Source organism: Centruroides sculpturatus, unplaced genomic scaffold (assembly GCF_000671375.1).
Source record: "Centruroides sculpturatus isolate CEXI.00-Female unplaced genomic scaffold, Cexi_2.0 scaffold683, whole genome shotgun sequence".
Classification (NCBI taxonomy): Eukaryota; Metazoa; Arthropoda; class Arachnida; order Scorpiones; family Buthidae; genus Centruroides; species Centruroides sculpturatus.
This window is the reverse complement of record NW_019384858.1, coordinates 407,757-434,013: the sequence shown is the minus strand read 5'-3', so window position 1 is coordinate 434,013 and position 26,257 is coordinate 407,757. Positions and strand designations below refer to the sequence as shown.

General features: G+C 33.7%; 2 protein-coding genes across 3 annotated transcripts; one reads left to right on the top strand and one right to left on the bottom strand.

Annotated features, from left to right (window-relative positions):
* Positions 1-307: 307 nt before the first annotated feature.
* LOC111630611 (adenosine receptor A1-like) lies at positions 308-8,453 on the bottom strand. Its single transcript, XM_023374743.1, has 2 exons — positions 7,818-8,453; positions 308-871 (listed from the first exon to the last, which is right to left on the bottom strand). The coding sequence occupies exons 1-2, from the start codon at positions 8,400-8,402 to the stop codon at positions 344-346; spliced, it is 1,113 nt and encodes a 370-aa protein (XP_023230511.1). The 5' UTR covers positions 8,403-8,453; the 3' UTR covers positions 308-343.
* Positions 8,454-8,942: 489 nt separating this feature from the next.
* Positions 8,943-25,661, top strand: LOC111630615 (rab5 GDP/GTP exchange factor-like). 2 transcript variants are annotated; one of them, XM_023374745.1, is made up of 7 exons: positions 8,943-9,083; positions 18,851-18,920; positions 23,917-24,168; positions 24,259-24,480; positions 24,553-24,809; positions 24,883-25,089; positions 25,178-25,661. In XM_023374745.1, exons 1-7 carry the CDS (start codon positions 9,024-9,026, stop codon positions 25,367-25,369), a joined length of 1,260 nt encoding a protein of 419 aa, XP_023230513.1. In that variant the 5' UTR covers positions 8,943-9,023; the 3' UTR covers positions 25,370-25,661. The 2 variants fall into 2 exon arrangements, with proteins under 2 accessions (XP_023230513.1, XP_023230514.1); XM_023374746.1 differs by lacking the exon at positions 8,943-9,083 and adding an exon at positions 18,619-18,776.
* The last annotated feature ends 596 nt before the right edge of the window (positions 25,662-26,257 follow it).

The window sequence follows — 26,257 nt, the reverse complement described above, 5'->3', positions numbered from 1 at the left end:
TATACACGAATTGTTAACGTTTAAAATATACCCAAGCTTTGTACATTTGTATTTATTGTTAAGCAGAATAACGACCGGTCGTGATGTTAGCTAGTCACATGTATATAAATCTATTATTTAATAATAACACGAACAAATATTTTTGGAACATAAGTTATTTATTTCAACAGAATCGACTGGAAAAAATAACACGAAAGCGAAAAATATATCTTTTCGTACGTTTCGGAGAATACTGAAATCGGTCAATAAATTACCCGAAAGTGGAATATTTCGAAGATCTTCGGATCTTTGGCAGTTTTATTTACAGATTTAAACCCGGGAATGTATTCATTTGACCAGGTTTTCAAGTCACTCTATTCAAAGATATGGCCAGAGTTTTTCCTTTGCTACTCAACACCACTTTGCTGGCCGTATTTGGTAATATACCCAGTTCGTGATTGGATAAATTTTGCGGTTCGCTTCTTCCGCTTAATCCTCGACAAATATATTTTTTGATGGCTTCTCTAAAATCCTTTAAATGATAAGCGTATAAAAATGGATTTACAGCAGAATTAGCGTGAGAAAGAATGATGAAACAGTCCATTAACCAAACGGGAACGTCGCAATGATTGCAAAAAGCTTTAATGCAATTCACCAAATATAACGGCACCCAACAAATAACAAAATATAGAACTATAACGAATAAGTTCTTGGCCTTTTTCACTTCTCGTTTGTGTATTCTGGCGGGATGAACGATGCTATCGTGGCTCTGATGCAACTGATTAGTATGCTGGATCTGATGAGAGGGTGAGTCCACGTTGTAGATGTTGACTTGCGAAGTAGCTTGACTAATATTACCCGATAATTGACCCAGATGAGAGATTTGACGAAGCTGAAAATGAAAACACGTTACGCATTAAAAAAATCTTAATCATTTCAAATAATACATCGCTTTTGAATATTTTATCTTTACGTTAATCTATTGTGTAGTACTAAGAATTGAAATCCGTAGAACCAAACTACAGATTAAACACGAGGAAATGCTACTACTCTCTCGACGGGGGGAGGGAAAGTCATTGTGAAAGAAAAACAAGGAGAGAATAGAACATTTGTAACAATTACGAGCGCTAAAGAAAGGTTAATACTCTCGAAAACGTAAGAAAGAATTTCACGCGTGTTAAAATGGCTTGAAAAGTTCGTAGAACCGATACAAAAGACTGGCGAAATTTAAAGAAAATGTTTACAATATGAACTGGGATCAAAAGCAGAAATTACGCTCTCCTGTTTCCTAGGAAGAGCAATGAATGCGGGAATTCATTCGCTTAATAATGACACGACGTTGTTTGCCAGCGATTACATTTAGAACAAGGCAGCCTCTACTGGCATCTTTCAGAAATATAATTGGCGTTTGAACTTTTAACATACATCGTACATTTATAAATTGTCGCATTATATAACCTATATTTGTATATTTGCTTCCTTCCTACAAAATTTAACTGTATTATTTCTCTTTTGTCACGTGTCATTTATTTCAATACTTGTTACAACTCCGACGTTTCTTTTTTTTTTCTATATCAATATAAACATATATAAACAAATGTAAAACAAAACAATTAGCAACTAGTTGCATAACTATTCCGACTGTTACGAGATTTTATTATGTATAGCGCTATCTGTTAGGAGATTTTGTTATAAAAACTTTCTATATTTTTCGTTAAGTTCGACCTCACTGGGGATACAACACGTGACCATCCTCTATCAACTCCTGGACCTTAAATCACCGATATTTAATAGCATTAATGTCCTTTCTATAAAAGCAACAACGCCAAATTTTATATCTTAATCTCCACCCCATCTCGATATATTAAACGAAATAGATGCCCCCCGCGTACAATTGTTTCCTCATTGTTTTAATTTTGTTTGTTCGGGAGGTCTCAAAACAGAGATTGAAAACAACAACTCTAAAATTTGACACTATTCCAATACTTTCTCTGGTTACAGTATATATACAGAAATACACGTTCGTTTCACTTTCCCAACTGTTATCAGTTTTTCTCCCCCCTTTATATTTGTTGGCGAATTATTACGTTTAAATAATAACACCAGTGGCCCACGCTGTTCTTTTACACGCCGGTGAGTTTACTCCTCGACCTACTTAAGATTCGATACGTGATCACGATCCTCGAGAAATAAACAGATACTTTAATCCCCATCCTTTCCAACTGCATTAATGATCAGCCGGGAAGACAATATCCTCCCGACTTTAGATGTCTGTTTGCATTAAAAACCCTACTTTCTAATACCGCATTTAGCTGAAAAATTCTACATAATTCATCTTAGAATGTCTTAAAATTTATAAAACGAAATATTTTTCGCATACTGGGGGGTGTTTTTTAACTCTTTCCGCCCCGTGGGCGCTAAGAGGGCGGTATCTTTTTAACAAGCCCATTATTGATTGGGCCAGGCCCACAACGGAGCTGCCGGGTGGTGAGGGACGGGGCCCGACATATTAGCATTTACAAGTTTTTATAAAACTCATCGATACCCCGAAAATTAACATAATAGTTAAAAAATATATAAGCTTTTTAAAATAAAATATCGTAACGGATGGCGCCGGGAAAGTTAAGCAACCGGTTGGCAGATTTTCGTTTTTTAACGTTTTTAGAATCTTAAAATATTTTAGCATCGGAAGATTCGAACGGATAAACCGAATTTGAAAGCAGTTTAATAGACCGGGAAGGCCGCGGGATCCGTAATTCGTTACGTCATAAATCTCCAATTTAGATTTTTCTAGTCGATCGAGGGGTCTTTTCCGCCGATCCGAGGGTAAGCGTCGACGTTATTCGTTTGACCCGCTTAAAGTGTCGAGCGTAATTTGGGTTTAGTTCCCGCAGAGAAGCGCGATCTAAATAACCGACGACGGGCCGAGATCATTTATCTGGGTGGAAGGGAAGGTGAGGATTGGGATTGCAAAACGGAAAGGACCAGAACCTTAATTCGGACAGGAGATTCCCGTCGACCCAGCTCTCCCTCCGATAAATCTCGGAGGTAATCCAATTGACTTCGATAAAGGGAATTTCCCGTCGCCATTCGACCGGTTCGTAAATAGCAACCGCGCATCTAGTTCTACATTTTTTCGCCCAATTTCATTTCGGGTCCAAATACGTTTCTCCAATTTTAAAGTCTCGTTCTAAATTCCAGATTTTCCAAAAGCGGTCGACCGATAAATGCATTTATTTAACTCGTGGTTCGTCCGGAAAAGGGGCGCCGCCCCGGTTAAGGTTAACCCCACCAACGCCGCTCCCTTCCCCACTCATTTCCGTCCTACTCGGACAGGTTTCCGGCCGGTACGTGACTCTTCTCTAAGCAGAGAGTTACGGTAGCCCCTTTTCCCACGTTTCCCACCGCCTCTGAGTGCCAGAATTCCGTCCTACTCCCTTTAAACTCGGCTCGCCGCCATCCCGGGGGAATTATTCCACCTTCGAATCTTCCTCCCGCGCTAAGTGGTAAAACTTTCGTAGAAAACGACCGCCGGACGCTTTTTTGGCCCTGGTTCTCCCATCCCCGGTCGGGATTATCCGAATTTCCGACGGAATGCCGGATTGATTTACCCATCCGGCCGGGTCGAAGTCGTTATTATAAAAAAACGGAAACGTCGGGCCGTCCGAATGTCTGTCCTCTCCCCGGCGAATTTATCGCAAATCCTCGTCGACTCACGCTTTTTGGGCTAGCTCGTCTCGACCCGTACGCACGTATAGGTCGTCTCGTATTCGGTTATTCGGTGTCGTTATTCTCTTCGGTAACAATCTAGGCGATAAAATGCCGATGGCGTAAGTCCCAAAACCCTCCGACGAATTTATACAAAATTTAAGACGTCCGTAGCATTCGTCGCGGACACTAAATACTTTAAATTTCATCCGAATCGGTTCGTCTGTGGTGGAGATATTAAGGACGAAAGTTGGCACTTTAACGTCATGCTGAGCTTTATTACAAAGAGCTACCATAAACGAATCTTACGCGCCGTTTATAGAATTTTCATAGCATACAAGTAATTTATACACTTACGACTGTCGTTAATTTTCGTTACATTTATTTGTACGCAACGCCTAATAAATTTTTGAGTGTAAATTCCATTGGAAAGTTTAGACGATGGTGACCGAAACTTTGCTCTATTTAAAAGTATTTCGAAAGAAGAAAATTCTATAAGCTACAGATATTTAAAAACAAATTGCTCATTACAGTTCTTTATACACGTAAAATAACAGATATAAATGCTAATATGTCACAGACCGATAAATGTAAGTTAATTAATAACAATAGTCTTTGTCGGAAGACGACCTTTCCAGTAAATTTCGTTAGAAAATATCACAAAAAAAGGCCGATAGGAAAACGTTTTGAAACGAGTAAAAACTTATTTTAAGATATTATTATTCTTAGAAACTATTTTTAAATAACCCCCCGGCATTAGTAAATACTTGTGAAATTAAAAAAATAATAATAATAACTTGGTAAATTACAGCCTAATATTAAATGTGTTGTTGTTAGAAAACCTTCAAATGTAGGAACCTTCTTACCACGACCCTGTACAGTTCGTAAGTAATATGGAAATTAAAATGAATAAACTTAGCAAAAAAAATGTAATTAATTAATAAACTTGCCGTTTAAAATTTATTCTATTCTTTGTTATTAATATAATACAATTCATCTTTTATGGAATTAACAAGCCAGGGTAATTGTCATTCGTTAATCGCTTCGTTATACACAATGCGTATTATCGGCGGAATTAGCGAACTTTTTCGGTTCCGCTAGTTGTAATCGTTTAGTCACCGTAGGTATCGCTTCACTTCGTCGACGAACGAAAGCCGATACTGTATTTTATATAAAGTATATACAATAATGAAGTTTAGTAAAATCTATCGACAAAATGCAGAAATGCCCAGTGTCGTATCTGTCAAACTTACGTTTAAAGTCTTAAATATAATTTACAATACTTAAAATCTTTGACGTACGTAAATCTTTGAGTCCAGTATAAACCGTCGACGTTAAAGCTTAAGTTTAAAAGTTTTTGTCCCTCGTACGAATCCTGCTCGATATTAGTAAAGAAACGGAGAAAGTGTTGAAATTTATAGGAGCAACAACCGACGACGACCACAAATTTTTTCTTCGAATTTGAATGGGAACGATCAAGTTTGACTAACCGAGTTTCCTCAGTCTACCAACGATTACGTCTAAGAAAAATTACTTTTAGACTATTTTTCTGACGGAAATGTTCCACTCCTAATCTAATGAAGACTTTTAAGACGGTATAATGAGCATTCTTATCATTTAAAAAGTAAAAACAATGGTAAGAAAATAGAAACCTTGCTGACATTACTACGGAGCGCGTGGCCAGTAAATCACTCGAAAGTCACTTTACGGTGATTTTTCGCTTATATTTTCTTTCTTTCTAACGCATTACGTGCGTACAAACGTAAGTTTAGACCGGAAACGAGACATTTCTGGTGGAGTGGAGAACGTGGAAGAAAAAGTCGCCGGAAAATACGTGGAACGATTCTTCCTACTTCGAACGGCCGCTTCCTCAATTTGTATTAACGAAAAAGAGAGTTTTAGAGAGAAAATACCTTACGCATCGATATCAAATCTTTAATTCCATCGAATTTCTTTTTAATTTTATAAACTTACGTTAATTGAATTACTAAACACGGGCAAAAAACGTTCCGAATCAATAGTAGTAAGTATCGAGATTATACGACGAGTTACGGTCACGCGTAACAAAGACGCGTTACGCGGGATACCGGATGCAGATCGATACCGTTTCTCGACCGGTAAATTTCTCTAATAATCGATTTTTGTCCGTTTGTAATTAAACGGGCCGAAGTAAAGAGAACGGCCCCTCGGTGGGGGGTCTAATAGCGCGAAGGAGACGGACGAAGGACGAGGGCGACGACACTTAGTTGCAACAGGTGGAGAATCTCACGTGGCACCAATCGATGATGAGTCCCGCAGACGTTTCGAGGACGGGAAAGCCGCGGTGTCCCCGGAAGAGGACCCGCCGTTCGATATTATAAACAAAACGCCTCGTTCTGCTTAAGAAGTTTCAAGATAATTGCAAATAAAGATAAGAGATTCCGCGTGGTTCCCGGGATTTGGCACCTTTATCTTAATGCGCTCGAGCTAAAACATGTAGAAATTCTCACGTAAAAATCAGACGACAATTCGAAACTATTTCCGTCGGAAGATATCTAATTTATGTATTTATGACGTAAGATTAGTCGTGTCGTTTACGTTGGTAGAATAGAAGCGTTTTTCGGTCGGACTACACCCGGGGGAAGTTCTCTGTTCTTAAGCCAAACTTCGATCCTATTTTTAAATCTACAACACTGTTTAATTTCTACAGTTTTGTTTGGAAAAAAAAGGACGAAGCGTATAATGTTACGAGGCGAAGGAACGAAAACGTTGAAAAAAATTTCCAACACTCCCACATAACGAGAGAAGTTTAACGTAACGTAAAAAAGAGAGATTGGTGCATAAATATCAAAATAAATATTTAAAAAATCCTTCGATTGGGTTACCTCGTCCATATTCGACATCTCGGAATTCGAAAAGTCAAGCTTTAATAATAAATATTAGAAAATTAGCAAATGGTAAGTTTAATGATTCGTAATTAGGTTAATTATAATCTGCGGATTTTATAAACAAGGATGACGAGAATTAGATACCTGCATTTGGATTATTATTAGAAAAGGCTAGATAAGAACATTGAGCTGAAAGACGAGCGTAATTGGGAACATATTGGCATCTCTTCACCCATGGAAAGCGACAGAGAGGAAATGGGTGGGTGCCTTCCTTTGAATTTCCTTCAATTTTACGACTTTCTGTATAGTACACACTGGCAGATTTATCTATCGACACCTTGCTAATTTGCTAATTATAAATTATATTACAAGTTATCGTCAGAAGAATACTCGGCAACAAATACATTTAAATATACGGAGTTTTCTAATAGGAACTTAGCCAAAAACTTTTACAAAATGATATCCTCTAGAATGAACGTTGGTTAAACAATATTGCAAAACGATTTCGAAATTTCTAATATTATTTCAGTGATTTTATAAATGCGCAATTAAAATGACTGTATATTTCTTAACCCAAAATCCATTTAAACAGTTAATTTAGTATGGCAAACTCCGACTAGCGAAACGAACCTTTTAGATGGGTTGGATCGATTAAAACAGCGAGTGTCATTCGGAAACAATTCGATATTAAAAAACTGGTTTTGAACTTCACTCGTAGTCGAACTATTTATGGTCAAGTGCTCCAAGTGTCACCTTGGTTATCGTTTATGTGACACGGATGAGCTTTATACGACTTTTTTCTATCCGTTATCTGTTTTATAAATAAATTTTCAAGTTGGCTATAAATTACTTTTAAAAATGAAAAATACTTTTGGAGAAAATCAATTATCGAATATTCTGTCGGCAAATAAGCAAACTTATCCCGAACTTCAATTAAAAAAGTATCGATAATCTTAGTCAATATAACTTTCTGAGGCTATTAATGGACGGAAGTGACTGTGACCTCTTTTTAGGAAGTAGTTCAATAGCTGATATTGTCAACAAACTAATTTATAGCGGTAGATTAGAATAAATCAACAGTTAATCCCATTAAAGAGAAAATTGCAAGGTCGTTATAAAAATGGCAATAAAAAGAATAACAAAAATTAAATATCGATTACGGTCGGTTAGGGTATTCTTTATTCCATTCGGAAACGGATCGGACGTGGGCGATTATTCTTACGAAACGACCGGATGTTCTCCGCACACAATAAACGAACTCACCTGTTTTTTAACCACGAAGTAGATGCTGCCGTAGAAAAACCCCATTAACAGCACCGGAAAGGCTATCGTCACGAAAAATATAAACACTAAAAAGTAGTAATCCATAGACGGAATGAAAAAACAACGTCCTTCCGGCGTTTCTGGACCATTATTCCAACCGAAAAGTGGCAGGAATCCAACAGCTGCACCTAATACGTAACACCCGACGATGGTGCCAATAACAGTCTTCTTGGTAACTAATCTGTGATAACAGAACGGATAAATAATCGCCCAATATCTGTCTAAAGATACGGCCAGTAAATTCAATATGGAAATGGTGCACAGCACTACCAACGACGACAGCATCAGCATGCAGACCCCGAATTCGTTTCGAGGGAGTCCCATTTTGGTCAGTATGGCTGAAGGGATGCCCACCAATCCCACTAACAAATCGGACACCGCTAGACTGACTATGTAGTAATTCGTTAGTTTCCGTAGTTTCCTCTGAGTGGAGAATACTAATATAACAAGAAAGTTACCGGTGACCGCTATGACTGCCACTGACAATTCCAGAGTGGTGTAAACGGGCGGCAACTTCTCCTGCATGTTCGTCTCCTCACATGTCTAGAATTCCGACTACGCTAACTTCCCGCTAAATCTCTGGTGGTATATCCGGCCAATAGCGCATGCTCTGTCGTGACGTCGACGGGAATTACACACGCGACGACGGCGACTCGCGGTCGTGGCCGATGACGTTCTCGTTAGCACGCGACGCGACGACACACTCCTTTCCCGGCAACGTTAAGGATCCTCGACAGTACCTAAATTAATGTTAAAAGTTTCCACGCTCTTTCCGTCTCGCGCGATAAACAAACCTTCGATCTATTAAAAAGTACTTTTATGCAAAAATTATCCATCTATTTTTCTATTTTGTTTATTGCTCGGAAGTATATTTAGTCGACGATCTATCGCTATAAGAAAACAAATATAAATATATTCTATTTAAACGGACATTGTTTTTTTAGAAGTGGGTCATGACGTAGTTTTGACATCTGTTTGACGTCACGCCGCCATTTACTTTTTAAGTCATTGACACGCGATTTAATGAATTAAGTATGGCTAATTCAAACACGGTCTACAAAGGTTTCCGAAGCGGTAAACTCTAAATAATTAAAAGATTCGAAAAGCATTTATTACGTTTATTTTTACCAGTTTTAAATTCTCGATATGTTCAGTAATTCGTTCATTATGTGTACGCCGAACACTTTATTGCCGTTTCCTTTCAAGGTAAGTTCTAAGCACTTGGCTGCATTTATCCATTCGATTAATATTTTTGCGTGCAGAACGTTTTTTTAAGATTCTGTTTACGAATCTACGTCAAAGTCCCATGGAAAAATCCTTTTCCGACGTCGTCCGATTATTTACGACCGTACATTTCTCTATGAATTATACGTTTCTACACATCGTTTCGGTAGACATTCTACGTGTTTTATGCGATATTTATTAAGGAAGTAACGTTTTAGAATTTTTATATCTACGTCACGTCAATTCATTTTAATTCTAATTTTTTAAAAATTTATTTCTATTGTTAAATGTAGAAAATACGGCGTCGTATTATCGGAATTTCTTTTTAATATTATATCGAATTCTGGTGAAATTTCGACGACTTTCCGGATATTCCGGAGAATAAGACGTTAAGAATCATTGGTGTATTTAAGACGAAATACAAATTGCCAGTGTGTAAAATCTCCGATTGCTTTCCGATTAAAAATTCTAAACGATAATGAATTTTCCAAGTCGTTTTTTTTTATCGATGACCCATTTAAACCACGTCCACGAGTTTTCCGACAGCGAGTTTATTTATGTTTTGAATAAAATTCCGTCTCGATTTTTATTACCCAAACTAAAATAAAATAATCTAAAACCTTTTAAGATTATCGATAACTGTTGTGTATAGAATATAGGTCAGTACTTACGTTACGGAAAGGGATGGAAAAATGTTTTACATTTCCAATGAATAACTAATAAATCTATAAATTAAATGATGAATAATGTAAAAGTCTGTAATTTTTAGTTGTTGGCCGGTTAGTTACGTCGGTGTCGAATATATATTGAATGACGCTATCGAATCACAGATGTTTGGGAGTGCGTGTGAACGAAAGCATTCTGTCCCTCGTATAATCTAACCTATCCAATAAATACTTTCGACAATATTAATCTCTCTACTACAAGTCATTATACAATTTTCATAAAATTCTTTCGCATTAATTCGTACAACTTTTTAATCCTTCTTTAATATTAAACTAATTACGTTTATTAATTAAGCTCGCGCGATAAACTGCAATTGTTTTTTTTTATTATTGAGCGTAGGATGACTCGGTTCTTAATTGCTTGGGTTTTATTGAATAAAAATCCTTTGAAATTTAGAAGTGTGTACTTAAGAAAGATTATTATGGAAAACGAAATAGAATATTTAAAAAAGTTCGTTTCCTAATACAAAACCCCACCCAAGTTTCGTGTATTTGAATGTTTTAAGATCTTTTTTAATTTCCAGATGTATTTAAATAAAATTTTAGTTTGTTTTTAAAACATTAAACGTTTCTCGATTCTTATAAAATGAATCGTTAAAAGTACATTCGCTCGATTGTTTTCTTTTACGCGCAATAAGATTATTTTATTTAGTTTTTAAAATAATTATTTGTCTAATTAATAAGACGACATTAAACCTCTTTCGTTTTTTATTATCTTTTATTTATAATTATATAATAACAAAATAAAAACAATTTACCGATACTTCTTTTTAAACCGACTTCGCACTATAAAACTATTTGATAAAATAAGTGGATCTAAAGGAGAGTATTTACGAGATTTGTTCAAAAACTACGCGGACTGTTTGAATTGCGCGGCTCCAGTTTGTACCAGGGGAATCAGCTCGGTGTCGCTAGGTTCGTACGGATCGTCTGGTGATAAAGCCGTTTCCCGATTACAGATATCTTTATTTGTCGATTAGCTACGCGGTTTTTAGTGAAGTGCGATTTTTTTCGTTTGTCGGATTTCAGAATGAATGACCCGATGGAGCAACGACTTGCCGTAAAATTTTGTGTTAAACTTGGAACATCTGCGACTGAAACATTTGCTATGCTCAACCAGTGGGTGGGTGAAACGCCCCCGGAACCCAAAAAAGCTCGCCAAGTTCGATCCAATGTCAAAGATCCAAGGTGATGCTGACAGTTTTCTTTGATACTGAGGATGTTGTTCACCACGAGTACCCCCCAAGGCTCCACAGTGAACCAGACTTGCTACGTTGAAGTTCTGAAACGTCTGAGGGACTCCATCCGTCGCAAAAGGTCAGAAATGTGGAGGAGTGGCGATTGGTTTCTCCATCGCGACAATGCTCCAGCACATTCGGCCCTCAGAACTCGTGAATTTTTGGCTAAACACTCGATCACTGTTCTTCCCCATCCCCTACTCACTTGACCTTTCTCCTTGTGACTTTTTCTTGTTCCCCAAACTTAAAAGACCCTTGAAAGGAAGAATATTTGAGACGATTCCCGAGATTAAGGCAAATGCGACGAAGGCGCCGAAAGACATTACAAAAGAAGCGTACTAGGACTGTTTCAACAAGTGGAAACACCGTTGGGATAAGTGTATGCGTTGGGAAGGAGAATACTTTGAAGGGAGGACCCAGACATATAATTTCTACTTAAAGTACAGTACATTTTGTTTTATGGCGTCAGTCCGCGTATTTTTTGAACAGACCTCGTATATAATAATAATAATTTATACAGAATTTTTCAATTGAAAAAATTCACGAATATTCTTATTTATATAATAAAGAGCTTCGTTAAATAATTAATAAATTAATTTTTACTTTTTATAAATTTCAACTGTTCCGATGTGGGTTAAACAAAAAGTCCATCTGTTTCTTCTTCCGAAAACTGTTCTTTGTTAATTGTACCGTAAGGATCTTGACATTCGATTACGTAAACGAAAATATCCTTAGAATAACATTTTTTCAAGATATTTTTACTCGAGGGCCTTTTCGAGAAAATATTAACGGGGCCCACAACACAAGCTTCCGCTCTGGAGAAGTAAACAAAAATTGATGTGGAAATAACGTCCCCTCGATAATATAAACTTTGGGGAAATATGACGATGGTCGACAATTCGGATCTGGAGGGAACCATCTTCCGACACAGGAAATGCTCATAAATTGTAAATAATATTTGTTTAGCTGGCTTCCATTTTGCCCATTGCTTTTTGTCGTTCTTCAGAGCCGATTTAATGTTTTTCGGGCATTGGGAATCGTTTATAATTAAAATATAAAAAAAAAGAAATATATAAAAGTATGAGAAAATTCTATACTCTGTCTCTCATTTGAGTATTGAACGATATTTTTTTTTTTTCATAAAAATGTCTTATCTCATAAATTAGTACAAAATATTTAAAAACATTATGTAGACTATTCATTATCGAATGATAAAAAAATATTTATATCTCGTTGAAAAATAATTTAAATATTTACATAGTGTTTTCTGCCGATTTTAATCGATTCTTTATACATTTTAATTTTGAAAAGGTTAGTTCGCACGCTACTTAAGAGAGTGTGGGATAGGCTTCTTAGTACATATTAACTTATATATGTTAATAACGTGCAGATTATAACGTATATATTATTAATAAAAAAAAATCCAGCAACTAGTTGCTTAACTTTCCCCGCATCATTTAAAAGTGAGTTTGTGGCGCCATCTGTTACGATATTCATTATTAAAAATTTTTTATATTTTTAATTAAGTTTTTTTGCCATTTTATAATAATCTCGAGAATAGAGACGGGCTTTATAAAAAAAAATTGTAAATGCTAATAAGGAATAAAATCGTCATTAAGTCCGACCCTACACGAGATATGACACACGACCCCCCTTTATCTTCTCGTCCCGTAGACATTTAACTACCAAATTTTAATAGCATAATTCAAAACGCTCCTTGTAAAATTTCAAATTATAAGCCTTCATCTAAACGCATAAAAAACACCGTATTTTACTCGTTACGTCCCGTAACGCGTATCGTACGAATTTGTCATTTATTAAAAAACTACTTAATTTAATTAAACATAAACTTACGAAAGAAAATCTTAATATAAATCAAATTTTACTGTTTGGATAAATCCTTTTCGCAACTATAATGTCACCGCGTTAATAAACACGTTTAAAAAATTCAACACAAGAAAAGACTTTTATTCTGCCGTCGATTTATCAACAAATGGAAACAAATAGAATTCAATTTAACTCGATCGCTGTAATGAAAATTCGCAAACCAATAGTAAAAAGTGCATTAAATTAATGACAATCGGTCGATACGCAATTTCCCTGTAGATTTTACTCGTTGTAGAATTACCAACAAATCGAACAAAAATTTACACCCCAAAATGAATTAAAAAATCGTTACTTTTAACTAATCTTTTAACCGATAAATTTCTTGGCTGAAATATCGAAACGTTTCGTAAATCGTACGAACGACGTTATGGCTTGTATTTGTAATAACTATCGATATAATACCCGAAACAATTCTTTTGTTTTTTTTTTTACCTGTTTCACTATAGTGCCATCTTATGACCGAATCGAGTACTAAACGCGCGTTATTTTTTTTCCCCTCCCCCACTTTAACCTCTATTTTTACCTACTTTTTACTACTGTTTTCTTCAAGAGAGTCATTTCTTGTTAGACTTATTGTATCAAAAATAATCAATTAATCCGGGTATCTTTTATTTTAGTTTACTTAATATCGTGTCTAAGAAATTATATCGAATAATCGAATCATTTATTTTTGTTTATCGAGTAATTAATGGATATCTAGAAAATACATAATAATAATAATACTCGGATCCGCACTTAAAAACACTAGAATGTTCCGATAAAAATAAATGTGAATAATGAAAATACAATCCGAACGAAAGGTACCGATCCGGTTTTCTCGATTATGAATTACTTTATCGAATAAGGGCGGGGTGTATCCGGATTACACCTGACGGGATAGTTACCATGGAAACTAGTTTGCTGAATTTCATTATCTTGTCGCTTTCGAATCAATTTTAGATGAAACATTCGATAATAATAAAAATAAATAAAAAAAATAATAATAATTTCGTGCGTCGTATCGCGGTATCGAAGTAACGATATTACGAAAATCAATTTTCGTTAATTAAGTCATAATTTATTCTTAAGTAAAATAATTACAATTTTAACTTTAACCTGTTACGTATTAATGACACGTTCCGGCGGCATCGGATCGACGATAACATTTTTAACTGTCGTCGGACGTGAAAATAATAAATGATGCAAAATTAATTTAATAATCTACATTTTCTGAGAATAAAATTTAATTTGTTAATGAAAAAAAAAATAAAATAGATGATGAAAGAGAAATAGGAGGCAATTCTTTAGGAGGTTTTGTAATTTTTTTTTCTTTTATTCTTATTATTTATGTTATTTGTAATGATTGAAATTCGAAAGTCACATAGAAAATCTATTAAAAATTTCTATTAAAAAAGTTTAGAAGTCGCTGAAGTTTTACCCAATATGAAAATCTTTTAAAAATATGATTAATTATACAGAATAAATTGCAAATAGTATAAAATAAGACTGTTTAGTAAATTTAATAATAATTTTTTAACTTTACGATAATATACGATTTCGAAAATTTATAATTTCGTACGTAAAATAAATTTAAATGTTGATTTTACAAAATGGCTGACGAACAACAGACGTTCGTTTCTTCTTTATGTAAAAGTATCGTTTGTTAATTACGAATATTTGGGAACAATTAACTAAAATGTGAGAATAAATGTTCGGAATATAACGTCAGCCGACGTAATACGAGAACCCGAATTGTAGATTCCGTGTAATTCGCATCAAATATTTAATTCCGGGCGTTAACATCGCTCGAATAACTTGTCTTCTGTAGCATTAGAAAAGAATAACTTATTTTTTTTCTGAGAATTTTTTTAGCTGTATTATCTTACAACGAAGACAACCTTTCCCTTTCTAACTAAATATATGATTTTTTTTTTTTTATGTTAAGTCGATATACTAATGGCGAAAGTGTTATTCGAACATTCGTTAACATTCAAATTGCTATTGCACTTTTTTAATTTGACGAGAGATAGACGAAGTCCTACCCGCGGGGAGGATTTTGGCGATTTAAAGCGGAAGGCTTTATTTTTCAAAATCCTTATTAGAAACTGTAGAGGCTTTCATTAGATTATAAAAAAGTCATATTTTGATTGCTTATCTCCCTAACCCATCGACGTTTAACCACCAAAATTTAATAGAGAGGTTGCGGCCGACGTTCAAACGTTACTTCTAGACGGCAAGCAGAAGTACACGGTTTACGTTTTAACTGCAAGAAAAAAATCGTTGCGGCGGACGTTCACAACATCACGTGACTCAATGAACGTCGAGCATTGACTCACGGGAAATTTGTTGTTTTTTCAACAAATTTCCCGTGAGTCAATGGGGAATTTCCCGAGCGAAGGTAAATAAACAAATTAAGCTATTTTAAAGAATTTATAGGATGTTATAACACTAAATAATTATTTTTAATTAGCGTGGTATCTCCTACCGTACGATCGGACGATAGGCCTACCTCATACTTTTGTCAAGGGAAGTAGTGGCTTATGTAATTCGAAAGCGGCTCGGAAAATTAATTTTTAGGAAATTTACCAGGGCTGTGGAGTTGCGTAAAAATCTACCGACTCCGACTCCGACTTTTCCTTACCATCCGACTCCGACTCCGACTCCACAGCCCTGAAATTTACAAACGTAATTACGCTGTTAATGGTAGAAGATACGGTTGAAGAACAAACCCACCTTAAGATAAGCTATTATGAATGCAAATATATGAAAATTCTACATCACTTGTTAAAAATTGAATAATTAAATAATTTCTGGATTAAAATCGTCTGTTTCTTTACAATACTATTCACAACTTCTTAAACAATCATTATTTTAATAAAATAAATCATAATTTTAACCCCAAGCACAAAAAAAATGAAGACGTTTAAGCCGATCGTCTACTCACCTTGCTACACGTAGCAAACGCCATTATCGACGGCCCATAACTGCCAGATGGCGGCGCTCAGCCGTTCGCCTTACACGTTTTGGGCTAAATACGACGGCCGCAACCTCTCTAATGACATAAATCCCTTTAATACACAAACCTCTCTGCAAAATTTTAGAAATTTTTGACAAAAAGCACGAGTTATTACGCTTCAAACAGGGTGAACAAAATCGTATACCCCCATACATACTAACATCCATATATACAGAAAAAAACACCGAACTTTTTTCATCTCTCGACGTTTCAAGGTCCCGAGTCCAAAAATGTAAAAGTCTGGGGGACAGTATTTGATCGATGGCCATACTTTCCCTCTGTTATATATAACAGTGTTGGTAAAGTAAAATGCGATATCGATTCTAAGTATATCACATTTTGGCTCTCTCTATTTGTTATAAGTTATAAATACATTCTTAATTTTCAGCAATTCGGGCGAAATTACGAAAAAGAAATTCAGCTCTTTGTAGACGTGTGAGATTTCTTTCAGAAATATAATCATTCGATTAAAAAATTAATACTATTAAAATGAAATACACAGAAGCATTCCATTAAGAGGATATTATAATGCGTTAGATATATAACAACAGATTTTAACGACAATTGTTCGAATTACAATGAAAAATCAGTAACGACGAAGAAACAAATAAAATAAGATTAACAGTTTGTTTACGACAAAGAGATTCCGCCAAAATTTTTATTTGTATAAAAAATAATAATAGAATAAACATTTTCAAAATGTTAAAAGTCTCGGACAGAAATGTTAAAGGTCGAATTCACGAAGAAATGTCGAATATTATACATTTATTATTAGATATTTCTTGAATACAATATTGAAATTATAATATTAAATGAGTTTTTAACATTATAATTATACAGCATAATAAAAGTACTGTGTCTTGTTTAATAATAATCTATAATATATTGTTCGTGGACTTTTTATTACTAGAGAAAAATTTTTTCGGAAATAAATTTATTTATTAAATTAAATAATTAAAATAAAAACTTACATAGAAAACAAACTATACTTCTATTTAAATGTAACCCAAATAAATTTTATTTGCTATTATAATCAATATTTTAAGTAAATTATTTGGAGAAATGGCAGAATGGTCTCATCAGAATTTTCTTTTTTAATCTGTCACAACTTTAACGATTCAGATATCGGGCCCAAAAGAAAACTCCATCGACTTCGTTTAGATTCATTTAAATGCTGGAAACGGAAGCTTCTACCTTAAATTCGCAGTAGTATATTAATTCAATTTTCGTTAAGATTTTCTCTTGTCTTCGAATTGGAATGACGATTTCTAAAAATCGTGGTCACGCGTTCATAAGTCATTGGCTACACAAATGACCATAGTGACTAAGTAACTCTTACAGGAACCGGATAGTCACGAGCTCTTTCGTGCCTTAAGCTTGAGACAAGATCTGTTCCTAGCCTCTGGCATGTTATAATTGGAAATTACCTGACAAAAAATGTAATTGTATATATATATATTGGATATAGCCTATACATTATTTAATTGGCATTTATTAGGAATATTAGAAAATTGTCTTATTATTATTTTAAAAAATCCCATTCAAACTAGGTTTAAAATCTGTATAGAATATATACCGGATAACGTAAGTATTTATAATAATTTTGATACTAAGTTATTTTTATTTATGAATCTGAATTATTTGTTATTATATTTAATGTAATCGTTTAATTATCAAATGTTCGTTATCATACTTTCAAAACTGAAAAAGTTCGAGAGATTTACTCTTGTATATCTGCAAAACTAGTAATAGAAAAAAAAATACGTATTTATTTATGTTAATGATAATTTTATCTGAGTTCTTTTAACCGATATTCATCGATTTCTAATAGGCTTAATATTAAATAGCCATTGCCAACACGTAATAACAAATACAGTATTTTTTTTTGTTTACATCCCCATTAAACCTCGCGGGCAAACACGTGTTTCCTTTTGGATAGTTAATGAACATGGTTCCTCTGGGACTTATTTCTTGTAAAAACGAAAGAAAATTGTAAAGTAATTACTCTGTAGACGTGTTTTCGCGTGTCTGTAGAAATAATTTATTACGGCATTTTCATCGGGCTTTGTCGACTATAACAGAAATTTGTCGAATGGTTTATCGTCTCTGTCAAAAAACTAATAACTTATGTTGTCGAGAATGCAATTTGCTAACGGATGAACGAAAAGATTTTGCAGAAATAATATAAACTAGAAGTGATGACGTAAAATATAGTCTGATAACCAGCGTTATATTAGCTACACCAGAGAACACACAGAGAAAACACCTATCTATCTATAAAATAATTTTAAATTCGGGGTTTTCTACTGTAATGAAATGTACAAAATATAATATTCTTTACAGAAGTTTTATTTACCAACTTAAAAATTTCTTCTACTTGTAGATAGATCCCATGCATTGCCAGGCTTTCCGCATTGGGGGGTCTACCGGTTGGGGTTTTCACCCCCTCCCCGAATATAGAATCGTACACTTCTACAGAGATATAAAAATAAAAACGTTTTTCTATACAAAATTATTCATTTAATTAAAATAGATGAAATATTTTAGCATATTTTCCGACAGAAAGAATGACGTGACGTCATCCTTTTGTATTTGACAAATGAAAATAATCTTATCTTTATATAAGAGTACAAAGGGTAAAACATATTTTATCAATCAAGGATTAACTCCAAACTCATCGTGCATTAGTTAACGCTCGTGTTTTGTATATTTTCAACGTGATCTCGTCTTTGCTTTCCAGTAAGCCCGTAAATGTCAACAAAGATAACATTTATGAAAATTCTTATATACCAAACAGACTTTTGACATTAAGTTTACTTGCAGAAAATTAGTACGTATTTAATTCCCATTTTTGAATGGTGTATCGAATTTAACATTCTTACCTTTCGTCTTTAAATTCCGCAGATTCAGCCGGACTTCGATATAGAAGCGGCCAAGACGAAAAGAAAGACTTCCAGCATGATTAATACAAAAGGTAAGCTTTGAAAACAATTAAAAAAATAAACTTTTATCCAGTTTTTATTAACATAGATTTAATTTAATTTTTTTTTTAAAATTGTATTAAAAAAATTATACATAAATTAGGAAGTATAATTTGACCCTGTAATCGCTGTGTGTAGAAGGGACTACCAGTCGACCCCCCTATAACACTGTTGATTATTCCGTTTTATATAAGTTCCATGTTGTACGAGTCACTTAGATTTTACAAATACCTGAGCCGTTCACAGCCCGGCACACGTATTTGTAAAATCTAAATGACTCGTACAACATGGAATTCATATAAAACGGAATTATCAACAGTGTTATGGGGAGTCGACTGTATATAACGCGTTAGACCTATATCAGTTTACTCTAGTGGCCTATAATCATTATTTAATACGGTCTCGATTTTATATGTAGATAACCGTAAGCATTGGAATGCATTTTCGAGATAGTGTTTCACGTCATGCATTTTATTAGAATAAATATTTATAAAAATATATAATAAAAATCTGTAGGAGAGTTAATATCGGTTACATTTTTGTAACGCGTTATCCGATTTTTTGTTATTCGAAAAGTCAAATTAAGTTCGTTCCATCAACACTTGTCTAAATGTAATGTAATTGTATTAATACAATAATTTACGTCGCAGTTGTTATTATTTACATCTCGAAAAGATTCCTTTAAACACGACAATTACGTAACTCAACCGTTTAGTTTTTCATATAAGAAAGAAGTAAATATAACGTCGTTAATTTATAAACACGCAAATGCGTCATTGTTATAAAGAAAAAGTATAAACAGGGAAATTCAAATCGATAAAAGTTGCGTATGACCGATAAAAGATATTCCCTATTGGTACATAAATGGACTACTACAGATTTACAGTTAGATAAAGACTAATTTAAAATATTGCACAAAGATGCAGATAAGCTTTATAAAATCTATATTATTATTATTATTTTTAATATGAATTCGAAATACTGTATTTTCAAGCGTATGGCTTTTCGTCGAATCAATTACGAAAGGACGATAAAATACTATTTTTATTAATTTATTCGTTTGGCCAAGTATTCTAAACTCGTATTCATTTAACGCATTGACTTTATCGCCCTTTCATATCTTTTATTATAGAGCGCACATGTTTTGCATGATATATTGTAGATTAAAGGCCAATTCACAAGGACGAAGAAAGTATATTTTTGTAAAAATTGATTTAATTTTTTTAAATATTATAATCTGTCAACAAAAGTTATCATTATCTCGTCATATTCAATTGTTATCGATGTATTTTATTTTGAAATTTTTTTTTCATTTTTAAGTTAATCGATTTGTTTTAAAGTTAGACAAAGATGGCTACGCGTTAATTAATTTGACATTTTAAAAATTTTCTTCCGTATTTTTATGCACAGTTAAAAGTTAAAATTTAAATCTCTAAAGTACAGTCGACCCCCTATAACACTGTTGATAAAGTAATTCCGTTTTATATGAATTCCGTGTTGTACGAGTCACTAAGATTTTACAAATACGTGTGCCGGGCTGTGAACGGCTCACGTATTTGTAAAATCTAAGTGACTCGTACAACACGGAATTCATATAAAACGGAATTACTTTATCAACAGTGTTATAGGGGGTCGACTGTATAATAGAGGAGATATTGAATAAAAATGAACTGTGAAGAGATACGTTTAATCTTATCCCACATATTGATATTTACACACGACTATCTTAATTTTTTAATATTTTAAAACCGAATTAAATTATTATGTATTTTAAAATATTTTATTGCATTTATAAATCNTTTTTTCTTTTATTCTTATTATTTATGTTATTTGTAATGATTGAAATTCGAAAGTCACATAGAAAATCTATTAAAAATTTCTATTAAAAAAGTTTAGAAGTCGCTGAAGTTTTACCCAATATGAAAATCTTTTAAAAATATGATTAATTATACAGAATAAATTGCAAATAGTATAAAATAAGACTGTTTAGTAAATTTAATAATAATTTTTTAACTTTACGATAATATACGATTTCGAAAATTTATAATTTCGTACGTAAAATAAATTTAAATGTTGATTTTACAAAATGGCTGACGAACAACAGACGTTCGTTTCTTCTTTATGTAAAAGTATCGTTTGTTAATTACGAATATTTGGGAACAATTAACTAAAATGTGAGAATAAATGTTCGGAATATAACGTCAGCCGACGTAATACGAGAACCCGAATTGTAGATTCCGTGTAATTCGCATCAAATATTTAATTCCGGGCGTTAACATCGCTCGAATAACTTGTCTTCTGTAGCATTAGAAAAGAATAACTTATTTTTTTTCTGAGAATTTTTTTAGCTGTATTATCTTACAACGAAGACAACCTTTCCCTTTCTAACTAAATATATGATTTTTTTTTTAATGTTAAGTCGATATACTAATGGCGAAAGTGTTATTCGAACATTCGTTAACATTCAAATTGCTATTGCACTTTTTTCATTTGACGAGAGATAGACGAAGTCCTACCCGCGGGGAGGATTTTGGCGATTTAAAGCGGAAGGCTTTATTTTTCAAAATCCTTATTAGAAACTGTAGAGGCTTTCATTAGATTATAAAAAAGTCATATTTTGATTGCTTATCTCCCTAACCCATCGACGTTTAACCACCAAAATTTAATAGAGAGGTTGCGGCCGACGTTCAAACGTTACTTCTAGACGGCAAGCAGAAGTACACGGTTTACGTTTTAACTGCAAGAAAAAAATCGTTGCGGCGGACGTTCACAACATCACGTGACTCAATGAACGTCGAGCATTGACTCACGGGAAATTTGTTGTTTTTTCAACAAATTTCCCGTGAGTCAATGGGGAATTTCCCGAGCGAAGGTAAATAAACAAATTAAGCTATTTTAAAGAATTTATAGGATGTTATAACACTAAATAATTATTTTTAATTAGCGTGGTATCTCCTACCGTACGATCGGACGATAGGCCTACCTCATACTTTTGTCAAGGGAAGTAGTGGCTTATGTAATTCGAAAGCGGCTCGGAAAATTAATTTTTAGGAAATTTACCAGGGCTGTGGAGTCGCGTAAAAATCTACCGACTCCGACTCCGACTTTTCCTTACCATCCGACTCCGACTCCGACTCCACAGCCCTGAAATTTACAAACGTAATTACGCTGTTAATGGTAGAAGATACGGTTGAAGAACAAACCCACCTTAAGATAAGCTATTATGAATGCAAATATATGAAAATTCTACATCACTTGTTAAAAATTGAATAATTAAATAATTTCTGGATTAAAATCGTCTGTTTCTTTACAATACTATTCACAACTTCTTAAACAATCATTATTTTAATAAAATAAATCATAATTTTAACCCCAAGCACAAAAAAAATGAAGACGTTTAAGCCGATCGTCTACTCACCTTGCTACACGTAGCAAACGCCATTATCGACGGCCCATAACTGCCAGATGGCGGCGCTCAGCCGTTCGCCTTACACGTTTTGGGCTAAATACGACGGCCGCAACCTCTCTAATGACATAAATCCCTTTAATACACAAACCTCTCTGCAAAATTTTAGAAATTTTTGACAAAAAGCACGAGTTATTACGCTTCAAACAGGGTGAACAAAATCGTATACCCCCATACATACTAACATCCATATATACAGAAAAAAACACCGAACTTTTTTCATCTCTCGACGTTTCAAGGTCCCGAGTCCAAAAATGTAAAAGTCTGGGGGACAGTATTTGATCGATGGCCATACTTTCCCTCTGTTATATATAACAGTGTTGGTAAAGTAAAATGCGATATCGATTCTAAGTATATCACATTTTGGCTCTCTCTATTTGTTATAAGTTATAAATACATTCTTAATTTTCAGCAATTCGGGCGAAATTACGAAAAAGAAATTCAGCTCTTTGTAGACGTGTGAGATTTCTTTCAGAAATATAATCATTCGATTAAAAAATTAATACTATTAAAATGAAATACACAGAAGCATTCCATTAAGAGGATATTATAATGCGTTAGATATATAACAACAGATTTTAACGACAATTGTTCGAATTACAATGAAAAATCAGTAACGACGAAGAAACAAATAAAATAAGATTAACAGTTTGTTTACGACAAAGAGATTCCGCCAAAATTTTTATTTGTATAAAAAATAATAATAGAATAAACATTTTCAAAATGTTAAAAGTCTCGGACAGAAATGTTAAAGGTCGAATTCACGAAGAAATGTCGAATATTATACATTTATTATTAGATATTTCTTGAATACAATATTGAAATTATAATATTAAATGAGTTTTTAACATTATAATTATACAGCATAATAAAAGTACTGTGTCTTGTTTAATAATAANCGGTGTGTCCGATAAAACACACCTGGTGGCAGGACTCTACCTAAAAAGTGCGTAATAAATCTTTACGGCCCCCGAACCCTACAATACGCAAAATTTTTATTGTATTTGTAACATTATTCGTTATTTAGAAAAATGAAATTATTATTTTCTGTATTATTCCGCCTGTCTTCTATTATTAAAAGAAGTGTTTTCGTCATAATTGTCTAATCTAGAAAACGATCTAAAAATTATTTCACATTGAATAAAACAATAATGACGTACGTCACTGCCATATCGAGTAATGACGAGAACTCGATAAACGATTTATCTTCTAATTACTTACCCTTACTATTAAACAATGACACTGCATAATTAATGAAACGTTCTTTAAAGCTTTAATAATGCTAATTGGTAAAACGTTAATTCTACTTTTTTTTTTGCATTGGTTAAAAAAGCTACGCTCTTATTCATATTAAAACGAAATTAGTTATTAAATTCAATATTATCTTAATTTTGTTATCGTTATCGTAATTAATTATTAATTTAATAGATAATTAATCATCTTTATTTATATTTTACTTATACGTTATATATTATAGGTCTGTATATAGGCCTACTATATATTATATAGGAATTTATTTTCAGTGAACCCGTTGGATCTGCAAAAAAGAATAGAATTATTGAAAGGCGAGGAAAAAATCACGGAACAGTTTCATAAATTATCGAAAGAATATAAACTTAGCAGACGAGTGAAAAACGACGTGAAAAAACTTTTACAGCATTTTCTTGAAAAATTGGCCGAATCCGAAACCAACACTCTTAATGGACTCTCTCACATGGTTTTGAGTTTCTACAAAACTACAGAAGAGCATATGGCCAATAATTCTGTGTATAAATGTAAGTTTCTATACCAATTTATTCATAACTTTTGTCATCTTTCTAGTAGCCTAAATTTTAAATTTGAAAATCCTATTTCGTTTTTTTCAGCTTTGTCGTACGAAGACAAGTGGAAAATTTTATACATGATGGAGAAATATTTAACTGCTAGATTAAATAAGGTTATATTTCAATGTATTACTTTCGAAGAGAGCGAAAACGATGCCGCAATTCAAAAAAGAATTCACGATCATTATTGGATAACTCCGAAACATCTGGATTCGAAAGTAAACTTGGAAGCCGTGAGAGACATTTTGGATTTAGCCGTATCGGGTACGTCTCTTTTCACATTTAGTCAAATTAATATAAATATTCAGAAAAATCAAACTCTTTTTCTAAACTTAGATTTAAACGAAATGAATTTTAAGAGTTCCACACTGGATAAAATCGATTGCGTTGTCGAATGCAGTAGAAAGATATACGACATAATGAAAACTTGTTCGCAGGTAGAAGGAGGAGCGGATGATTTTCTCCCGATATTCATATTCGTAGTCCTAAAATCGAATCCACCGTATTTAATATCAAATCTAAAATACATAGAGAATTTCAGCTATCCCCATCGATTGTTAAGAGAGGAAGAAGGATATTACTACACCACACTGGTAAGACGAATTTTTCGGAAAAGCAATAAATGTCGCCGAAATTATTTTTACACAGTTATATTTTCTGTTGTAGCTTTGCGCTGTGAATTGCATCGAGTGTTTTTCGGCCAAAAATTTAAATCTAAGTCCAGAAGAATACGATAAATATCTTTCGTCGAAGACCGTGCCGTCGAGTCCAGCAGAATTTGTGACTCGTAATAACATTAACTGTCTTAACGATTTGAAATTTCGTAAAGAAAAAGTTTTAGACGATGCCAAACAAAATACGAACGAATTGAAGGTAATTAAATTTAAACAAACTTACATTTTATCCAAAGGAATTGTTAACTGCTACGTACTGTATCTCAACCTCTACGGTTTCTTTCTAGCAAAGCTTGTCGAAATCCGTTAACGACATTTTCCACGTGTCGTCTGTACAGCCCGTTACGCTATTATACCACGAACACGAAACTTCTATCGAAGAAGGAATAGAAATCGACGAGTTTTACACTCCATTCTCTAACATCGAAGACGTGCTTAATGAATACGTAATAATAGACGAAATCCCGGAAATTTCGTGATGTCTACCAGGGAAAAATTCCGATCGAAATACCGAAAGCGACTCTCTAAGAATCTCGTAGAATCTCTAAACTTACGCACGGTTATTTTATTTTATTATTTAAATTTTGTTTTTTTTGTATTATAACGCGTAGCTCGGTTAAATGTTAGGCTCGAGTAAAAAGATGTAAAAATCCTGTATCCGGGTCTCTTTTTAAAGTCGATTAACTTAAAAATTGTGATATGTAAATAAAGTAGAGCCTCGATTATCCGACCCCTCGGTTAACCGACCGTCCTAGTCAGCAAATTTCAAATGTCCGCTATTGATGTGGCGCTACAATATTTGGCTATGTCTTGGCTACTTTAATATTATTTTTACGTGTTTTAGCTGGCAACACTGGATCGACCATGAAAGGGAGCCAGTATTTAAACGAGGCTTAANGTTAAATTAAATAATTAAAATAAAAACTTACATAGAAAACAAACTATACTTCTATTTAAATGTAACCCAAATAAATTTTATTTGCTATTATAATCAATATTTTAAGTAAATTATTTGGAGAAATGGCAGAATGGTCTCATCAGAATTTTCTTTTTTAATCTGTCACAACTTTAACGATTCAGATATCGGCCCAAAAGAAAACTCCATCGACTTCGTTTAGATTCATTTAAATGCTGGAAACGGAAGCTTCTACCTTAAATTCGCAGTAGTATATTAATTCAATTTTCGTTAAGATTTTCTCTTGTCTTCGAATTGGAATGACGATTTCTAAAAATCGTGGTCACGCGTTCATAAGTCATTGGCTACACAAATGACCATAGTGACTAAGTAACTCTTACAGGAACCGGATAGTCACGAGCTCTTTCGTGCCTTAAGCTTGAGACAAGATCTGTTCCTAGCCTCTGGCATG